This window comes from Chionomys nivalis, chromosome 1, assembly GCF_950005125.1.
Source record: "Chionomys nivalis chromosome 1, mChiNiv1.1, whole genome shotgun sequence".
In the NCBI taxonomy this organism is placed as follows: domain Eukaryota; kingdom Metazoa; phylum Chordata; class Mammalia; order Rodentia; family Cricetidae; genus Chionomys; species Chionomys nivalis.
The window spans coordinates 118999149-119016207 of NC_080086.1; the positions used below are offsets into that span (position 1 = coordinate 118999149).

The 17059-nt window shown below is 42.0% G+C and overlaps 2 protein-coding genes across 4 annotated transcripts in view; one reads left to right on the forward strand and one right to left on the reverse strand.

Annotated features, from left to right (window-relative positions):
* Pigf (phosphatidylinositol glycan anchor biosynthesis class F) overlaps positions 1–6956 on the forward strand; it is a 30101-nt gene extending 23145 nt beyond the window's left edge. Inside the window, exon 6 of one of the 2 annotated variants that reach the window (XM_057763812.1) lies at positions 6827–6956. In XM_057763812.1, the coding sequence (XP_057619795.1) occupies positions 6827–6940 (114 nt within the window). In that variant the 3' untranslated portion in view covers positions 6941–6956. The remainder of the gene's footprint in view (positions 1–6826) is intronic. The other variant, XM_057763820.1, reaches the window with a different exon arrangement.
* The window catches only part of Rhoq (ras homolog family member Q), a 37479-nt gene continuing 24721 nt past the window's right edge, over positions 4302–17059 (reverse strand). The window contains exons 3-5 of one of the 2 annotated variants that reach the window (XM_057763840.1): positions 9494–9658; positions 9126–9221; positions 4302–7483 (exon numbers count right to left, since the gene is read on the reverse strand). In XM_057763840.1, the coding sequence (XP_057619823.1) occupies positions 7451–7483; positions 9126–9221; positions 9494–9658 (294 nt within the window). In that variant the 3' untranslated portion in view covers positions 4302–7450. Of the gene's footprint in view, positions 7488–9125; positions 9222–9493; positions 9659–17059 lie in introns of both variants that reach the window. The other variant, XM_057763832.1, reaches the window with a different exon arrangement.

A 17059-nucleotide genomic window follows, 5' to 3' on the forward strand; every position in this document is an offset into this window, starting at 1 on the left:
CAACTTAATGTGAGATTTCAATATTTTAGTAGCTACAGGTGATGAAGCTACTGGACATTTCCATAGTCAAAGGAAGACCTCCCTCCCTGTGTAGAAGGCAGCAAAATAAGGTGGCTACAGAAAGCAGGGTAGGAGGTACCTACCACACTGCTGTGACCTATGAAAGATGTGGTTTGCTGACAAATCTTTCAGCATACACAAATGCCAGCTTCATTATGTATACCGAGCTCTCACCGTCTGCTTTTGGTCCTGTTCTTTCTGCTAGTAGTTCTTAAGTGAGTTACTTTCCTTTGGTTTCTTTGGTATTTTCTTAAACCAGTTTATTGAGGTTCTTGAATTTCATATCATGTTCAATTCTGCGTGACACTTCAGACACAAATAGAAGATGAGTCATTTGTAGGTCTCTATGCTCCAGGCATGGGTCTTGGTGCTATGCCAAAGGAAATGTAACCATGGCAACTGTAATGCAAGGTGGATCTCATTCCTGTTCTTAACTCCAACAACTGTGGAAGGGAAGAGAACACTCCATGTTCACCATTATTTGACTGGCAAAGGAACGATTTAGGATCCAAACAAAAGCTCCACCTACACCATGATTCTCTTCACTGCTGGAGACTGAAACAGTGTTTGTTTCTTTCAGGCCATAGCTTTGTTCTCTTTAGAGTATTGAATTGCTTTCTTCTCCCACATTGTTTCTTCTAGGTGTCTCATCACCCCGGAGATGTCTGTATTTTTAGACCAAAATTTAATACATTTGTAGGAGCATATTTAAAGCTAATTTACAGTGCTGTTGTATCTGTAAAACTCATGCTTTTTCTTCAAGTGTGTGCACACGTATGTAGCATGTGACTATAGGAAGGTGACAGCTGTCGTGTTCCACTTACTTCTTCTAAAGACTTATTTGTTTGTGTGTATCTGTGCACATGTGTGTGCCCATGGAGTCCAGAAGGGACACTGGAAACCTCACCTGGAATTACTGGTGTTTGTGAGCCTCCAGATGTGGGTGTCATCAGAGTAAATAGGGATAAACTGATGAATTGCAGAGGAAGGGCTGTTAGCTCTCTGCAACCAGTTCTATGTCTCTCACAAGCTACTTTTTAGTGGGTTTTTTGTCCTGAACAAATTTTCATTTGCATGACTGTTAGAATCCATCTGACGAAGTCTGGTAATGTATCGCCTTCAAATGATGATTTACATTTCCTTTGAATTTGGTCTTGCGTGTGTTGCCTTGGATACTCCTAATGCAAATGCTGCCCTCTGGTGTATGGAGCTGCTCATCTGGGCCTAGTTTGCTAATTGCAAATGGACACTGACCTGCATTTACTCTGACCTTTCTCCTACTACAAAGAACACGTAGTTAGGAAATTGCTTGTGGAGCGGTGAATTCCTGGTCAGGACTCCTCAGAAGTGACAGTAAACACTCCTGAACACACATACGCATGCACATAAGTTAGCCTGGCCAGTCTCTAATGAAAGTTCTGCCTTGGTCCTGTCAGCACAGCTTACAAAGGGCACATCTTTAACCCAGAATCACTTTCCGTTAAGTATTACTTTTCCCAGTCTTGAAATGTGTAACTATATATTACCGTTTTACTTGAATACAGTATAATCCCTTCAGTAAGGGAAATACCAATTAACCTCAAGTCATGGAAGTCCTCCTTCAATCAAACCAGTGATCTTTGTTTTATCCTCTACTTTGGCATTTTGCAGTGACCAATTCAGTTATAATCCTATGACTTCTAGTTTCAAATTATGCAAGAATTTGTGACATTTGTGAATTTTAGAAAATGTATATTTCAAAAATATGATTTTCTATCCTGGTGAAAAAGAATCATGGTTTTTTACATTGATATTTATTATTACTGTGTATGTATGAGCACCTGCGGGGTGTATACTGGACATAGAAACTAAGCACAAAATGGCTAGATGACTTGCCAAGGACCACATGTGTAGTAAATCTTAAGTCAAGATTCAAATCCTGTCTAATACCAAAATCGGTGTTCTTAATCACTGTATATGCCAGCTAGAGCGTAGTCGAGAAATACCACGCACTGCATAGATGTGCTGGAGCAGTTCCTTTCCTAAGACGGCAAAGTGACACGCTTTTGCATTATTGTATTTTTATATTGTCTTTTGTTAGATTATTTATTTTACATATTTTGTGTCCATGTATGTGCTATGTGTTCATAGAGGACAAAAGTGAGTGTTGAATACCAGGACTGAAGTTACAGATGGTTGTGAGCCTCCATGTGGTGCTGGAAACCATACTCGGTCCTCTGGAAAAGCAGCCAGTGCTCTTAACTGTTGAGCAATCTGCCCCAGCCTACATTGTTCCTTTCAAACAGTTTCTATTTGACATAAAAAACACACATGTTCGGTTTATTTGTATATTTTGAAAGTGCTTTTTGGCTTATGAAGATGAAATTATTTTATTTCTGGAAAAAACTTACTACAGGTTTCATTTACCCAAATTCTATACTAGATAATATAAAATCTTTATTAATTTTTATTACTTTGAGAAAACAGACCTTTTTTTTTATTCTTATTAAGTGATAAAGGAAAAAAACCACAGTAACATAATTTATAGGAAGAAACATAATGGTGCCCAGAAAGCAAGGCATTTTTATTTGGGGAGGGGGCGGTGCTTGAGTTGGCTTTTTGTTTTCCTTTTTTTTTTTTCTTGGTGTCTTGTTTTTTTTGAGTATGCTGTAGCCAGGCTGGCCTCAAGCGCGTGGTGATCCAGCCTCTGAAGTACAAGGTCACAGGCATGCACCACCCACCACCGTGCTTTTGTAAGATAAAGTCTTTGCAGCTATGCTCTGTGTTAGTCAGACACAAGCGAGAGTCATCTGTGAGAAGGGCACCTCAGTGAGAAAACGCTTTCATGAGATGGGGCTTCGGCAAGTCTATAGGGCATTTTCTTAACTAGTCGTGTGAGAGGGTCCAACCCATTGCGTGTGGTGCCACTCCTGGGCTGGTGGTCCTGGGTTCTATAAACCGGCATTGCCTCTGTATCAGCTCCTGCCCTGTTTGAGTTCCTGTCTTGACTTCCTTAGATGATGGATAGAGGGATGTGGAAGTGTAAGGCAAATAAACCCGTTCTTTCTTCCCCAAGTTGCTTTTGGATATGGTGATTCATTACAGCATGGCCACCCTAAGACAGCATCCTAGGTTGCTTCAAATGAACCATCTCTTCCTCAGTCTCCTGAGTGCTGGGATGAGAGGCAGGTGCACTGTGCATAGCTAGGATGCTGACTTTGTACCCGATGAAGCTGCTCATCTCTAAAATAGGGTTTTCTTTTGATAACTTTACTAATTTTATCTTACTTGCATTGCTTATGTTGTTATATAACACGAGATGTTTCTTCCATTTAGTGATTTTTAAGAAATATTTGAAGTTAAAAGACATTAAATAAAATGATCATCACTTTGGTGGCAAACCCTATGAATGGCTTTCTTAATATGAATGTCTTTGTTCTCAATTTCCTATTTTCCTTACATAAAACCAAGTAATTAAATAGCACATGGGTTCTATAGATTCTTAGAAATACTAACGTGCCATAAAGAATGTTAAAACAAGTCTTTCTGTGAAACAGAAAAATAGTTTTAAATGGAAAACTTAAGATCTCATTATTAAAATATAATTAAGCTGGGCTGAGTTGATAAGTCGGGATGAATTCTGTGCTGTGGTGTGGTTTTAAACATTTTAAAGCAATTGTAAGAAAGCCAGTAAGAAGCCGCGTAGGACATTGTTAACCGTTAAGGACTTGTGTGTCACCGGAGAGCCATGCCAGCCTTCTGAAAGGCACAAAGCCCGCACCATCACTAGAAAACTGTCTGGAAAGTTGGGACATTTTCTTTTGTTGATGGTATGCATGTCTTGAGTTTTACATAACAGCGACTTACTGAATGTTCCAAGCTTTAACCCCTTAGAGGAGAAAAACATTTAAACCAACATTTATTTCATTTTTCACATTCTTTGGAAGTGAAGTATGGCAGCTATCTAAAGTGTGCGGCTGTGTATGTCTGTGTTGAGAACAGTGAACCACAGAGTGATTAAAACAGAATTTAGTGCCCGAATTAGAATTGGGCTGGGAGCCACAGGGATTGTTACTCTCCCCCACACTCTGACTGACAGAGAGCTTTTTAGGGGGTGCAGGTGTTCACACATTTACCGGCAGAGGACTTTGTAGGGGGTGCAGGTGCTCACACATCGCCAGGGGTGAGCAGTCTCAAAGCAGAGGAAAGGGATTAAATAAAAACTACTAAGGTAAGAAGTTGAGTGCTTTCCATAAATAGTAAACTGTGCATTTCATTTTATTTATGACCCCATATGTTAGGAAGGGACGCTGTTGAAGTAACAATCACTTAAAAAGCAACAACCAACAAATCAGTATTTAATTTGGTATTTAAAACCAATAATTAAAAAGTCAAATGGAAGCAATGTCTAAAGTAACTAAGATAATTCATAACAAATAGCAGGAACCCAAGCTCTTACTTATTGGAAATATAATTAATTCATTGCAAGTAAGCTACAATGAAAGGATGGAGTAAGGGCACACATTAGCAGAGTTCTATTGGATTTCAGGATTCCCCTAACAATTTTAAAGGACTTTAGAACAAATTTTCTGTGCAAACACTGATAAATTATAATTTCTTCTAAGTTCGTTCATACATGACCTTATTTGAAGCACTGCATTCACTAGCACAATTCATGTTAATAAAATAGTTTTGAAAAGTATTTTCTTTCTTAGGTATTTCACTAGTTTGAAAGGGATTTTTCCAGAGACTAGTCTGAATTTCTGTTGCAGCCTAAGCCTTTAATGAAGATATGCTTCTGAAAAATAAGGCATAGTCTCTATAATCTGTCCATGAATAGAAAACAAATCTTTGGTTTTTTTGGTTAAAGTGGCAGAGAAGATTTTGCAAAAAGAAATACTAAATAACCAACACAAAGAGCTCTTAACAAGCAATGGGAAACTCCAAACCCCATCAAGGTAAATAGAGTACCTAAGGCACCTCAGGTTCAGATGATACAATCGTCTGCTTAAAGTTCGAGTATTCTATATACATGGTTCTTACCATCTGGAGAAAGGGAAGCTGAAAAGGTGATGCCCAACTATGAGTGCTGTGAATCAGAAGAGAGTGAAAGAGCTCGTGAGTGGGAGGGACACTGGAGAGCGTTCCCATGGTCACAGCATGAGGAGATCAGCGACACCAGTGCACCTTTCTCGATTCTTAATCCATTTCTCTTGGAGCAGGAAAGTTCTTGACCTTCACTGCCTAATACACTAAGTGTCAATGGTTTCACAAATGTACATTTGAAGAAAAAAAGAGAAAAACCAAGACCCAAACCCATCAAATCTCCAAAGGCAACTTGGAAATGAATAACACTTTACTGTCGGGATTCCTTCATATCATGGGTTTGACAACTTAGCTAGCATGTTAACTCATTATACAGTTTCTTTCAGTTCTATCTAAAAACAGACCAGAACAAAAATGGGGAAGGTACAGAAGCCCCATCTGAGCATACATAAGGCCATGATGCTTAATGTGAACCACCGCTGCTTGGAGAAAAAGACATCCCACGTCCACTTCCAAGAGAAAGCTCTTGTCCAGTAGACTGTCCACTACCAAGTGGGGCGTGTGGTGCTTAGACTTCAAAAACTCCTACAAAGTCACATGCAAGACAGCACATCTAGATTTGTGACTGGTGTGAACATTTAAGGCTGCCATTTTCAAGTATCAGTGTTTAGTGTTCCGTTACCCGATCTGTGCAATAGACAAAGCTGTGAGCACAAGTCCTGGAAGATAACAGAAGCTCGCTAAAGACAAAGAAGTCGTAGTTTAAGCAACAGCAAATTTAAATCTAAGAAAGGCCGGCAACACGATATGGATTAGATTATGCCTCCCTAAACTGCATGAGGTGGTTCTCATGGAAGCGTCATCTAACACTACTGTCTGTTGCATGGCGTTTAGAATAAGGCAGATCCATAGCAGACCGAGGAAGAAAACCAAATGGTACCAGCCAGTTATTAAGGTGGTTTGTCTCCAGTACGCTGTGATGGCCTATTCCCCGAGAAGGGTTAGAAGTGGCTCCAGTACACCAAATAAGCTTTACAAAGAGACATTGAAGTTTGCTTCCCATATTCTTTTACACGGGGCTTTTTATGTAAGGACCCACATACCCTGTCTGCGGCATTAAAGAAATCACCATTATTTAGTTCTGGTTTAATAAAGTATGGCATGGCTGGAGAAACCGTCTTGGGAAGCCTGTAGTATTGTTTGCCTTGTACTCTATGTGTATAAGCTGTGGGCTGTACCCCTCTGTGGCTACGGTATCTGTAGCTCATGGAAGCCAAACACCCACACATTCCACAGAACATGCTTAGATTCTAGGTCTTCCCTGACACCACTGTAGGTTTCTAAGGTTTGTCAGCCTACTCACTTCTCGTTTCTTTGATGTACACAGCCAAAGTGGGAATTAGAAAAATGACCAACTAACTCAGCAAGCTAAACTGAGTTCAGGATTATGGCAAACTATGACCCAATTTTTAAATTTGTACCTTAGCATGTATTTCATGCAATTTGGGGAACGTCAAACTAAATCTACAGTTGCCAGAAGCCTTGCTACCTTTTGATGCACGTTAACTAAAATGTGTACATTTTAGTGTTCATGGTAAATGCAATTATGACCTATTAAACTTTTGGCATTCTTTAAGAAAGCACATTAAGCTTCACTATAGAAATGTTTATGTTATACTTAATTTGTGCTCAAGTAATAATAAAACATCAGTTGGTTTTGATTTCATAATTCTTTCCTCAGGTGTGGCCCATCTCCTGTACACTCGGAGCAACCTTTGGCTACGTGGCTGGCCTGGTGAGCTCACCACTCTGGATATACTGGAATAGAAAGCAACTCACATACAAGAGCAGTTAAGAGGAGGAAGGGGAGAAGCTGTTTCTTGGTGCAGATTCCATAAGGGCTGTGCAGAGGTGGATGGTCAAAGCCAAGCGGTTCCATTTACAGCACTGTTGTTTGTCAATGTTGTCTCAACGTGATGTGATTGTAGCTTTTAACTATGAAACCCCTGAGAGATTGTACCTTCTAGTTGAAATAAAGTATTTATAGTAGACTGTGGCTTCAGATGCTGTTTGCTGCCGCTTAGACCTTTAAGAAACATTCTCTGTGAACTCTGTAGAATGCTGGGGACAGGTTCCCTCCCCCCTCAAGTTAAACTGCTTCGTTGTAAGAGGTCAGGACATTGCCGTAGCATTTCAAATGCTTTCTGGGAGAAATGGACAGTTTCCTTGGCCACTACAGACTTTTCTCACGTAATCAAACAACAGTTTATACATCTTGATCCTATTCTTTTTTTAACTGTGTGTTTCTTTGGAGTTAAAATGGCTATGATAGCCTCATCAAAAACAGTCTTCAAACCCTTCTGGGTCAAAGCTGAACATTCCACATAGCAGCATGCGCCTATCTGGGAAGAAAAGAAAAGCCACGATTACATAAAACAGTTTTTATAGAACTCAGTAACAGCACATTGTATGGGAAGTTGTAAAATACAGCTATGCCAATTAATGCCCATATTCACAATCTCCAGAGGGAGACAGTTGCTGAAATGCTAGTGTATGGCCTTCTAGATTTCACTATGAAAAGTTCATCAAATGATACTACTGCTTAAGCGCTGAGGACTAAAGGAGCACAGAGCAGACACAGGCAAGTGCCAGGAGGAGGAGCAGAGGGAGTCAGAGAAGCCTTTCAGGTCAAGGTTGAGCAGTGAGGAATCCTGAGGAGCTGAGCAAGACCCAAAGACCTATGTGGAGGTACTTGACACAGCCCAGACAGCGGCGAAGCCCGAGGTGGGAGTGATAGGCATGTGACTGCTCACTGTGCAGACGCTGGTCATTCTCCAGTGTCAGTGTCTCAGGATCGCCACGCTGCTCTGTCCCTACTGTGTTCTCCAGACGACACATTGCTTCTGGCTCTCTAGCCCTATGCTCACAACCTTAGGCTTGATTTCTCTCCCTCAGAAAGAGAAAGTCTCAAGAGCAGGGTGGGGACGTAACGTTGTTCTGCTGTGTTGTCACCTGGCAAGCAACGCACAGTCTCCTTGGAGTGGACGCTCGTGCTTGCTTCTTCTGACCTGGTGGCCGAGGATGGATGCTCTTAGCCCACTTTCTGCAGGGACGTATGCCCTCTGCTGACTAATTCATCTTATGTAAGGGGTTGCTGTATGCGAGACGCCACTGCTCTACACACTGGCCGACTTTATTTCCGGCACCTGATATGATAGCACGTTTTGTAGTCCACTCTCCGCACTTAGAGCTTTTGCCTTTGTGCATTAGAAATTCCTTCTCTCCCTAAGATGATAAAGTCAGATGCAAGCAATTTCTGAAGTGGTTTGTTGGTGAAGTCCTTTCTGTTTGCTTTGGGAAAACTGTCCTCCAGAAAGTTCTCTTGCTTCTTCCTATCTCCTAATAGTATATTTTAAAAGACCTCATTAGATAGTACTTATACAAAAATCCTATTAAAGCTAATGGAAAAGAAGGAGGAGGAGGAGGAGGAGGAGGAGGAGGAGGAATAAGAATCATCCAATGTGGAAGGGAAAGGGGTAAGGGAAAATATGAGTTAAAAGATATTCTATGTATCTGTAAATATGTTTTAGAAATCTAGCCATATTTTTCTTTTTAGCCATACATTTAAACTGTTACCCAATGTCACTTCAACTACATGGAAAGCAGAGCCGAATTTGGCACACTACAAATATTTCAATAATTAAAAAAGGTGTGAAGTCTAAGTACCTGCTTCTGGCTTTTAAAAAGCCACCTACCAATGGCTTTAAAGACATCATAGTTGTAAGCATACCATAGACAGGCATGTGACTGGAAGCCCAGCTCTGACAATTTTACTGCAAGATCTCAGGCAAGCCCCCCTGATATTTAGAAGCACGCCCCCCATTCTCTCTCATCTACAGTCAGGGAAACAGTCTTTCCTTGTGACACCAATGCAGAGATAAGGGGAGAGAAGTACCCAGCAGCCCTGGGACACAATGCAGAGCGCAGCTGGCTTCTGCTGTGACTTCACGTTCGTGGGAAATCCAGCAGGGACTCATTACCTCTTTTGCTAGTTTCTGTCCTTGTTCCACACAGACAGGTTTTTCTTTCATGTCGTTCAGTCTTGCTAAAGTTTTGGGGTCATCTCGGAGATCAATCTAATTAAGAAAGATCGATAATGTCCCATGATGTATATTTTAAAACCAATGCATATAGTCCCATTTAAGCTCCACATAGTAAAAAATAAAACAGGATTTTAAACATATTAATATAATTTGGGAGAATTATTTTTATGTAAAAATGAGAGGAATTACCAATTGAAACTTGTTAAGCACATCATTTGCTAATCCTAGGGTCTTTTGTCTGACAGCAACCCTCCAAACTAGCTGGAGAGCTTATTCTTAACAGAATAAAATCCAAGCAGACACACCTGAGTTCCTATTAATAAGAAGGGGACATTTGGTGCATATTCCTTAAGTTCCGGTACCCATTCCTCTTTCACGTTTTGAAATGAGGCTGGATTTACCACAGAGAAGCATATGAGGAAGACATCAGTCATGGGGTAAGACAAAGGCCTCAGACGATCATAGTCTTCCTATGGACAAATAAAATGAGAAGTCATTATTTACATTTACATGTCTACCGATTAGTAACAATAAATACATTAGGTCACATGAATCAAAAAGTTCATCCAGTACTGTATCTCTCCATGAAATAAGATGATTCCTTGTTTTTGTTTTTCATCTTTTTTTGGTAAAACAATTTAATACAATTAACAAATCAAATAAAAAACTAAGAAAATAGAGGACTATGGTGGCCCACTCCATAACTCCAGCATTTGGGAGGCTAAGGAAGGGAGATGGAAAATTCTAGGCCTGCCTGAGCTACAAAGTGAGATTCCCACCTCAAAAGACACAAAGAAACACACACACACACACACACACACACACACACACACAGGGGGAGGGGAAGAGAGACAGAATACACTGATTCCTAAAGCTATCACTGCAAAGTTTGTACAAAGACCCAAGACAAGCTTGATGCTAAGTATTCTAACATAATAACACACACTGAATAAGTACGGCAAGTATTACAATGGTACAGGTAAGACCAACATGGTCTTTCACGGACTTATTCCTTAAAACTGTGTGATTCACATACAGAGGATGGAGAGTCATAGTAAAGATGCTGGGCTTCCAGCTGGGGACTGACAGCGTTCTTAGTGCTTAATGGAGTCTTCATGGAGACTCTTTATTTTTGCTTTTCTTGTCCTCTTCCCCCCCATCCTTTGTGTATACGGTATATGGATATTAAATGTGTAAGTCACAATCCCTCCCACTTCCCTTTCTTTCCCAAATGTTTTCTTTGTATTTGCCAGCTTTTTTTCTTTGCATATATACACCTGAAACATATACAGACATCCATAAAGCCACACATACATTTCACTCTGCAAGCACCTTGTCTACTCTGCCTTGGTAATCACCACACCAAAATACACTGAACTATTACACGGGTCACACCGCTGCTTCGGGGCTCCGTTCCTGACTACACTGGACTGTTACAGGTCACAACCGCTGCTGTGGGGTTTCCTTCCTCACAGGTTTTAGTTTCTGCCACACAATAACTATCTCATTTTGCATGATCTCGTTTCTGTGACACTGAATTCTGTGTACACTCTAGCAAGAGAACGGAGTCGGGGTTTCACTTCTGCCATGGCTAGACTCATCTGCTTTCTCGGAAACTGGTTTTGGAGTAGACTACCTCTTAAATGACCCACTTTACTACCAGAACTGTATAAATGCGGAACTAAGAGAATATTTCCAAAGATCTTCCATTTAATTTCTGCAGCATTATTCTCCACTGAAGAATTTTCCTTCCACGCCATCTGACATTTTTCTCACTATAACTTCAGTCCCAGCACCTCCCCCTACTTGTGAGTGACTATTTCCAGAATCCCCATGACACCCAAATCTGCAGATGTTCCAAGTCCCTTCTATAAAATGGGGCCATTACTTATGTGTAACCATTATCCACCCTCGTGTACATCTTAAGCCATTGCTTAGAGTGCCTAATCAACACAAAGTTAGCTTACTGTATCTCTTAGTGTCCTGGCTAGTTTTATGTCAACCAGACACAAGCTGGAGTCACTGGGAAGGAGGGGGCCTCAATTAAGAAAATGCCTGTATAAGATGGGGCTGTAGACAAACCTGTAAGCATTTTCTTAATTAGTGATTGATGGGGAAGGGCTCAGCCCATTGTGGGTGGTGCCATCCCTGGGCTGGTAGTCCTGAGTTCTATAAGAAAGGCTGAGCAAGTCATGGAAAGCAGGCCAGTAAGCAGCACCCCTCCATGGTTCCTGCATCAGCTCCTGCCTCCAGGTTCCTGCCCTGTTTGAGTTTCTGTAACGGCGTAAACGAATGCAGACAGATTGTAAAAATATATACAGCTTTAATGGGGAAATAGACTTACAGAACCACCGTTCCCGTGGAGACCAGGAAAGCAGAAGCAAGCACAAGCACGCTCACCAAATTTATAGGTAAACATTAGCCCGAGGCGAACACGCCCCCTAAGGGGCGGGACTTATCCCTACATCTCCCCCTTTTGTCTAAATAAGACAGAACTAAACCAAATACAACTATATACAATAATAACAAATAATAAATATAACAAGCAATATTGAGAACAAAAGTTTTGCTAAACATTCTATCTCAAGGAGTCTAAATAATGTAGAGAGTAACTACAATTATATAATCTTCAACTCTGTCAAAGATCTGAGAAGGGAATAAATATTACTTAACAAACAAGATTAGCCAATATGTGCAACAATTGACATAGACAACTGACTACCTGGGCAATCACCCAAAGTCTCGTTTGCAATGTGGAGTCAACCAACTTTGGCTAAGGCCTAACATAACTGACATACCATTATTAAAGGCAAGGAACTTTTCAAAACTATCTTACCCTGTCTTGGCAGGATATGACAGTCCTGTTTTATCCATTGATGCATGCTCTGTATCTCTGTCAGTGGTTGAGGTATGGGCATTTCTTTGCCCAAAGGCCAGTTCTGCCAAAAAGAAAGGCTCCAGGTGGAGTGTCTTTGGTGCTCAACATTCTCTCGGGAATAGAGTGGTGTTGCCAGGAGCAATTGTGTCTCACTATCACGAAACTCTGAGTTAGATTAAAGGCCATTTTCTACAGCTCTTTGAAGAGGTTGAAGATTATCTATACTGAGTATAATCTCTATATATCTAAAGAACCTGATTAGTCTAATTATAAATGACAAACTTAGATGACTATTAATCTATATAATTCTCAATATCTATCTAACTTAAGGACTAAGACAATAAACAACTGTGTAACAAATGAGGATAATGACCTCCAAATATAAACACTGTACAAATATACATTGCAATATGGTAAATATATATCAATACACAAACATTATATAAGTATCTTAATCAGAGGTAAAAATGTACACTGCAATATGGTAAATATATACAATATATATATCAATACAATATATGTCAATACATAAATAATGTTTTAAACAGAGGTAGAAACATGCATGCATACAATAGGTATTTTGCCTGTATATGTAAATGTGTGTGTGTGTGTACACGTGTGCATACCTGGTGCCTACAAAGCCAGAAGAGGTGTCAGATGCCCTGAGACTGGAATTGCAGATGGTTGTGAGCCACCATGTAGGTGATCTACAAGAGTAGCCAGTGCTCCTAATTGCTAAGCTGTCTGTCCTGCTGTCTGGCTTTACTTTCCAGTGTTGAGGTTTCAACTTACTTTTGACTACATCTGAGCCCTGTGTTTAGAAATCAGGCCATAGGCAGCAGGAGAGCTCCTGCACAACTGGCTACACTTGTGCAGGGACGCAATGAACTATGCTCACTCTGGCCTACGAGGGTGGAGAGAGGCATCCATGAGAAATGAGGAAAGTAGGGCTTGACCCCGGGCAGCTAAAAACAAACAAAGATACATCAGAGCAAATAATACAATCAGACGCTTATCTAAAAAGAAAACACCAGAAAAAAAATACTGAATGTCTTCTGCAGGCAAGGAAAAGGAAGTCAAAATTACACTAAGATCCTATCGCACCCCGTGAGAATGGCTATCAGCAAGAAAGCTAGAAGGAGCCATGATGCTAGGCATGTTGGCCAGACGGAACCTTTCTTCTCTGTTAATGAGAATGAAAATTAGGACAGCCACCAAGAAAAACAGCAGGGAAGTCCTAAATCACACATATAAGCCAGTATACTGCCCCAGAGTATATATTCAAAAGAATCAGAGTCAGGATGCAGTGGAGACACTGGTCCACCCATTGTAAGAAGACGAGGCCATTAGGACCCAGCAAAATACCCACGTTCACTGTGGTGTTATCCATGGTAGACAAGTTATAGAATCAAGCTAGGTGTCCATCAAAAGGAACATGGGTAAAGAAAATGTGGTATGTATATGAAACAGAATTTCATTCAACAAAGTCATGTCATTTGCAGGAAACTGGATAGACCTAGAAGTTTATTATGTTAAAATAGGTCAGTCAGAGAAAGACAACATGTCTTCTCTCATTTGTGGAAAGTAGTAGGGGACAGCTAGGGAAGGGTTAGGGATACAGGGAGCGAGGAGAGTAGAAGCGTGGGGTTGGGAGGGTGGGTACAACCAAAATATAAATATGAGTGTATGGATACATCACAGAAAAGGCCGGTACTGGAATTAGTATGCATTAATAGTTATGTGGGGCACTGGGGAGCTGGCTCAGGGTTTAGAGGCACTTGTTCTTGCAGAGGGCCCAGGTTCAATTTCCAGCATCCACATAGAAGCTCAAAGTCATCTGCAACTCCAGTTTCAGGGGACTGGACACCCTCATCTAACCTCTGAGGGTACTAGGCACACACATGGTACACAAACATACATGCAATGCAAAACATTCATATGCATAAAATAAATCTAAAACAAATTCCAAAACCCTGTTTGAGAAGAGCAGTCTGAGTGCCAGGCGGTACACTCGGTGTCCGGAGCACGTCTTCCACACCGTGTAGCCCCGCCAAACAGCTGGCACGTGGGACGCGGAAAGGAAGCGCACAGTTCCAGAATGGAAGCTGCTGAAAGCCACGAAGCAAACCTGCCCTTAGCGCTCTGGAGGGCGGGCTCGTCCTACTAAATCATTCCTCCCACACTTAGGTTTCCAGTTTTCACAGGCACCACAAATGTGGTGTTACCCCGGGATGAGGAGGAACAGTCTCCACAATGCGGTGTTACCCCGGGATGAGGAGGAACAGTCTCCACAATGCGGTGTTACCCCGGGATGAGGAGGAACAGACACCCCAATGCGGTGTCACTCGGGGATGAGGAGGAACAGACACCACAAATGCGGTGTTACCTCGGGATGAGGAGGAACAGTCACCCCAATGCGGTGTTACCCTGGGATGGGGAGGAACAGACACCCCAATGCAGTGTCACCCCAGGATGAGGAAGAACAGGCACTACAAATGCGGTGTTACCCTGGGATGAGGAGGAACAGTCACCCCAATGCGGTGTCACCCCGGGATTGGGAGGAACAGACACAATGCGGTGTTACCCCGGGATGAGGAGGAACAGTCACCCCAATGCGGTGTTACCCTGGGATGGGGAGGAACAGACACAATGCGGTGTTACCCCGGGATGAGGAGGAACAGACACCCCAATGCGGTGTCACCCCGGGATGAGGAAGAACAGGCACCACAAATGCGGTGTTACCCCGGGATGAGGAGGAACAGACACAATGCGGTGTTACCCCGGGATGAGGAAGAACAGGCACTACAAATGCGGTGTTACCCCGGGATGAGGAGGAACAGTCTCCACAATGCGGTGTTACCCCGGGATGAGAAGGAACAGACACAATGCGGTGTTAACCCGGGATGAGGAGGAACGACTAAGACAGAGCCACTGAAACACTCAGCACCCTGCATCCAGCACATGGAAGGACACCAGGCTTTAATAGAATCCCTGTCCCAGGGGAAGCCAACTCTCCAGTTCCTCCACAGTCCTTGCAAGGTCCCAGGAGCCCTGTGCTCCTGGCTTTATTGCCCAGCAACTACAGAGACTTTTTTTCCTGAGAAATAAAATTTTCTACACTCTCATCAAAACACCCAAACCAAAGTCTCGAGAGCACCATGCGTTTCTGATTAATAGAAGGAAAATGATTTGTTAGCGCTGTGTTAATTGGGCACTTTGGAACACAACCAGCTTAAGACTATTGGGAACATCAAAAAATAGCTATATATATATATTTCTTTAAAGAATGCCAATGTTTTTTGTTTTTTTTTTCAACCAAGTTTATTTCATCAGGGAAACAGAGCTCTGTACTCCTTCTTTAGGGGCTGTGAAAAGAAAGTTAAAGTAGTTGGCTTCAGAGTTCCCTAGAAATACTTAGTTATGGCCGGCGGTGGTGGCGCACGCCTTTAATCCCAGCACTCGGGAGGCAGAGGCAGGCGGATCTCTGTGAGTTCAAGGCCAGCCTGGTCTACAAGAGCTAGTTCCAGGACAGGAACCAAAAGCTACGGAGAAACCCTGTCTCGAAAAATCAAAAAAAAAAAAAAAAAAAGAAATACTTAGTCACATTAATCCAATCCTGATTGCTCTCATGAGTCAGGCCTGAGTTTTCCCAGTGACAGATGTGGACATACCGAAGGACAATTAGATCGATCCTTTCTAGGTATCTACTAAATTGCATTTTTTATGTTAGAATAATTACATGCCAGGAACTGTAGTTATAAAAACAGAATTTTTATAAAAAGCATCTACAGACCTTCTTGGAAGTAAATAATGCTAAACTGCCTAAAATGAACTGCTCTTAGCTGCCATCTTGGGCTAAATAACTGGCAGTTATTTTAAGAAGGAGCCCTCTCTTGCTCTCATCCAGTCTGCATAATTGGGAGGCTAATAATAGAGACAAATTAAAGAATAAGTTAGCTTTGTGCACACGGCACCCAGCCTCACACAAAGCGGCTTCTCCGCAGTGCAGGGTTTAACCTCAAATGTGGGCCTGAGAGGGACGGCGCGGGGCTCGCGAAGCCTCTCATCTCAGGACGGCTGTTGTGAACAGAAACACCTTGAGAGTTGGCAGAACAAGCACCCTTACTTTGAAACGCCCATTTTTCCAAGTCAGAACTTTCTCAACCAAATCTCCTGTGTCCTCCTAATTAGTAAACCAATTATATGTTTTAGTTCTAATTGTTAAAATAGGCATTTAACTGGAACATTCTCAGGAGCATGGCTACGTGTATGAAAGGACAACTACCCAACATCAAAATCCTGAATGCTGTCAGCGGGACTTTTGGGCTACTGCTGAACTCTTGACTTCCTACCAACTGCCTACCGCAGACTGGTTTTTAATCAGCCAGGTTCTGAGAACTTATTGAGCAGGTTTTACAATATTGGAAACCAGAACTGGTAGAAATGATCATACACTTAGCAGATGACAAGAATCTCACACAGGGGGAGAAATATGCTCACAGAGAACACAACAGGTCTTCAGGAGCAACAGAACTGAAGTGGGTACCCTATCAGAGAATTCTGTGCTCAAGGCCCAGCCAGCAGAGCCACCAGCCTTTCCTCGTTATCTCAATGCTCGCTCCCTCCCTGCAGACCTAAGAAGAAATATGCTCACAGAGAACACAACAGGTCTTCAGGAGCAACAGAACTGAAGTGGGTACCCTATCAGAGAATTCTGTGCTCAAGGCCCAGCCAGCAGAGCCACCAGCCTTTCCTCGTTATCTCAATGCTCGCTCCCTCCCTGCAGACCTAAGCATTTCCTCCCACCTGGCTGGTCTTCGGATATCTGTTTACAATACAGATCCATACAAAATTTCTCATCAGTCACCGACATTGGACAGCCTGCCTCTGCTGTGCATTGCCAGTGAACATTCCATCACCCTGGCCACTCCAAAGCCGTCAGCAAATATTGGCTGAGATTGTACTGCATGAAGATGTCCAAAGGATATGCATG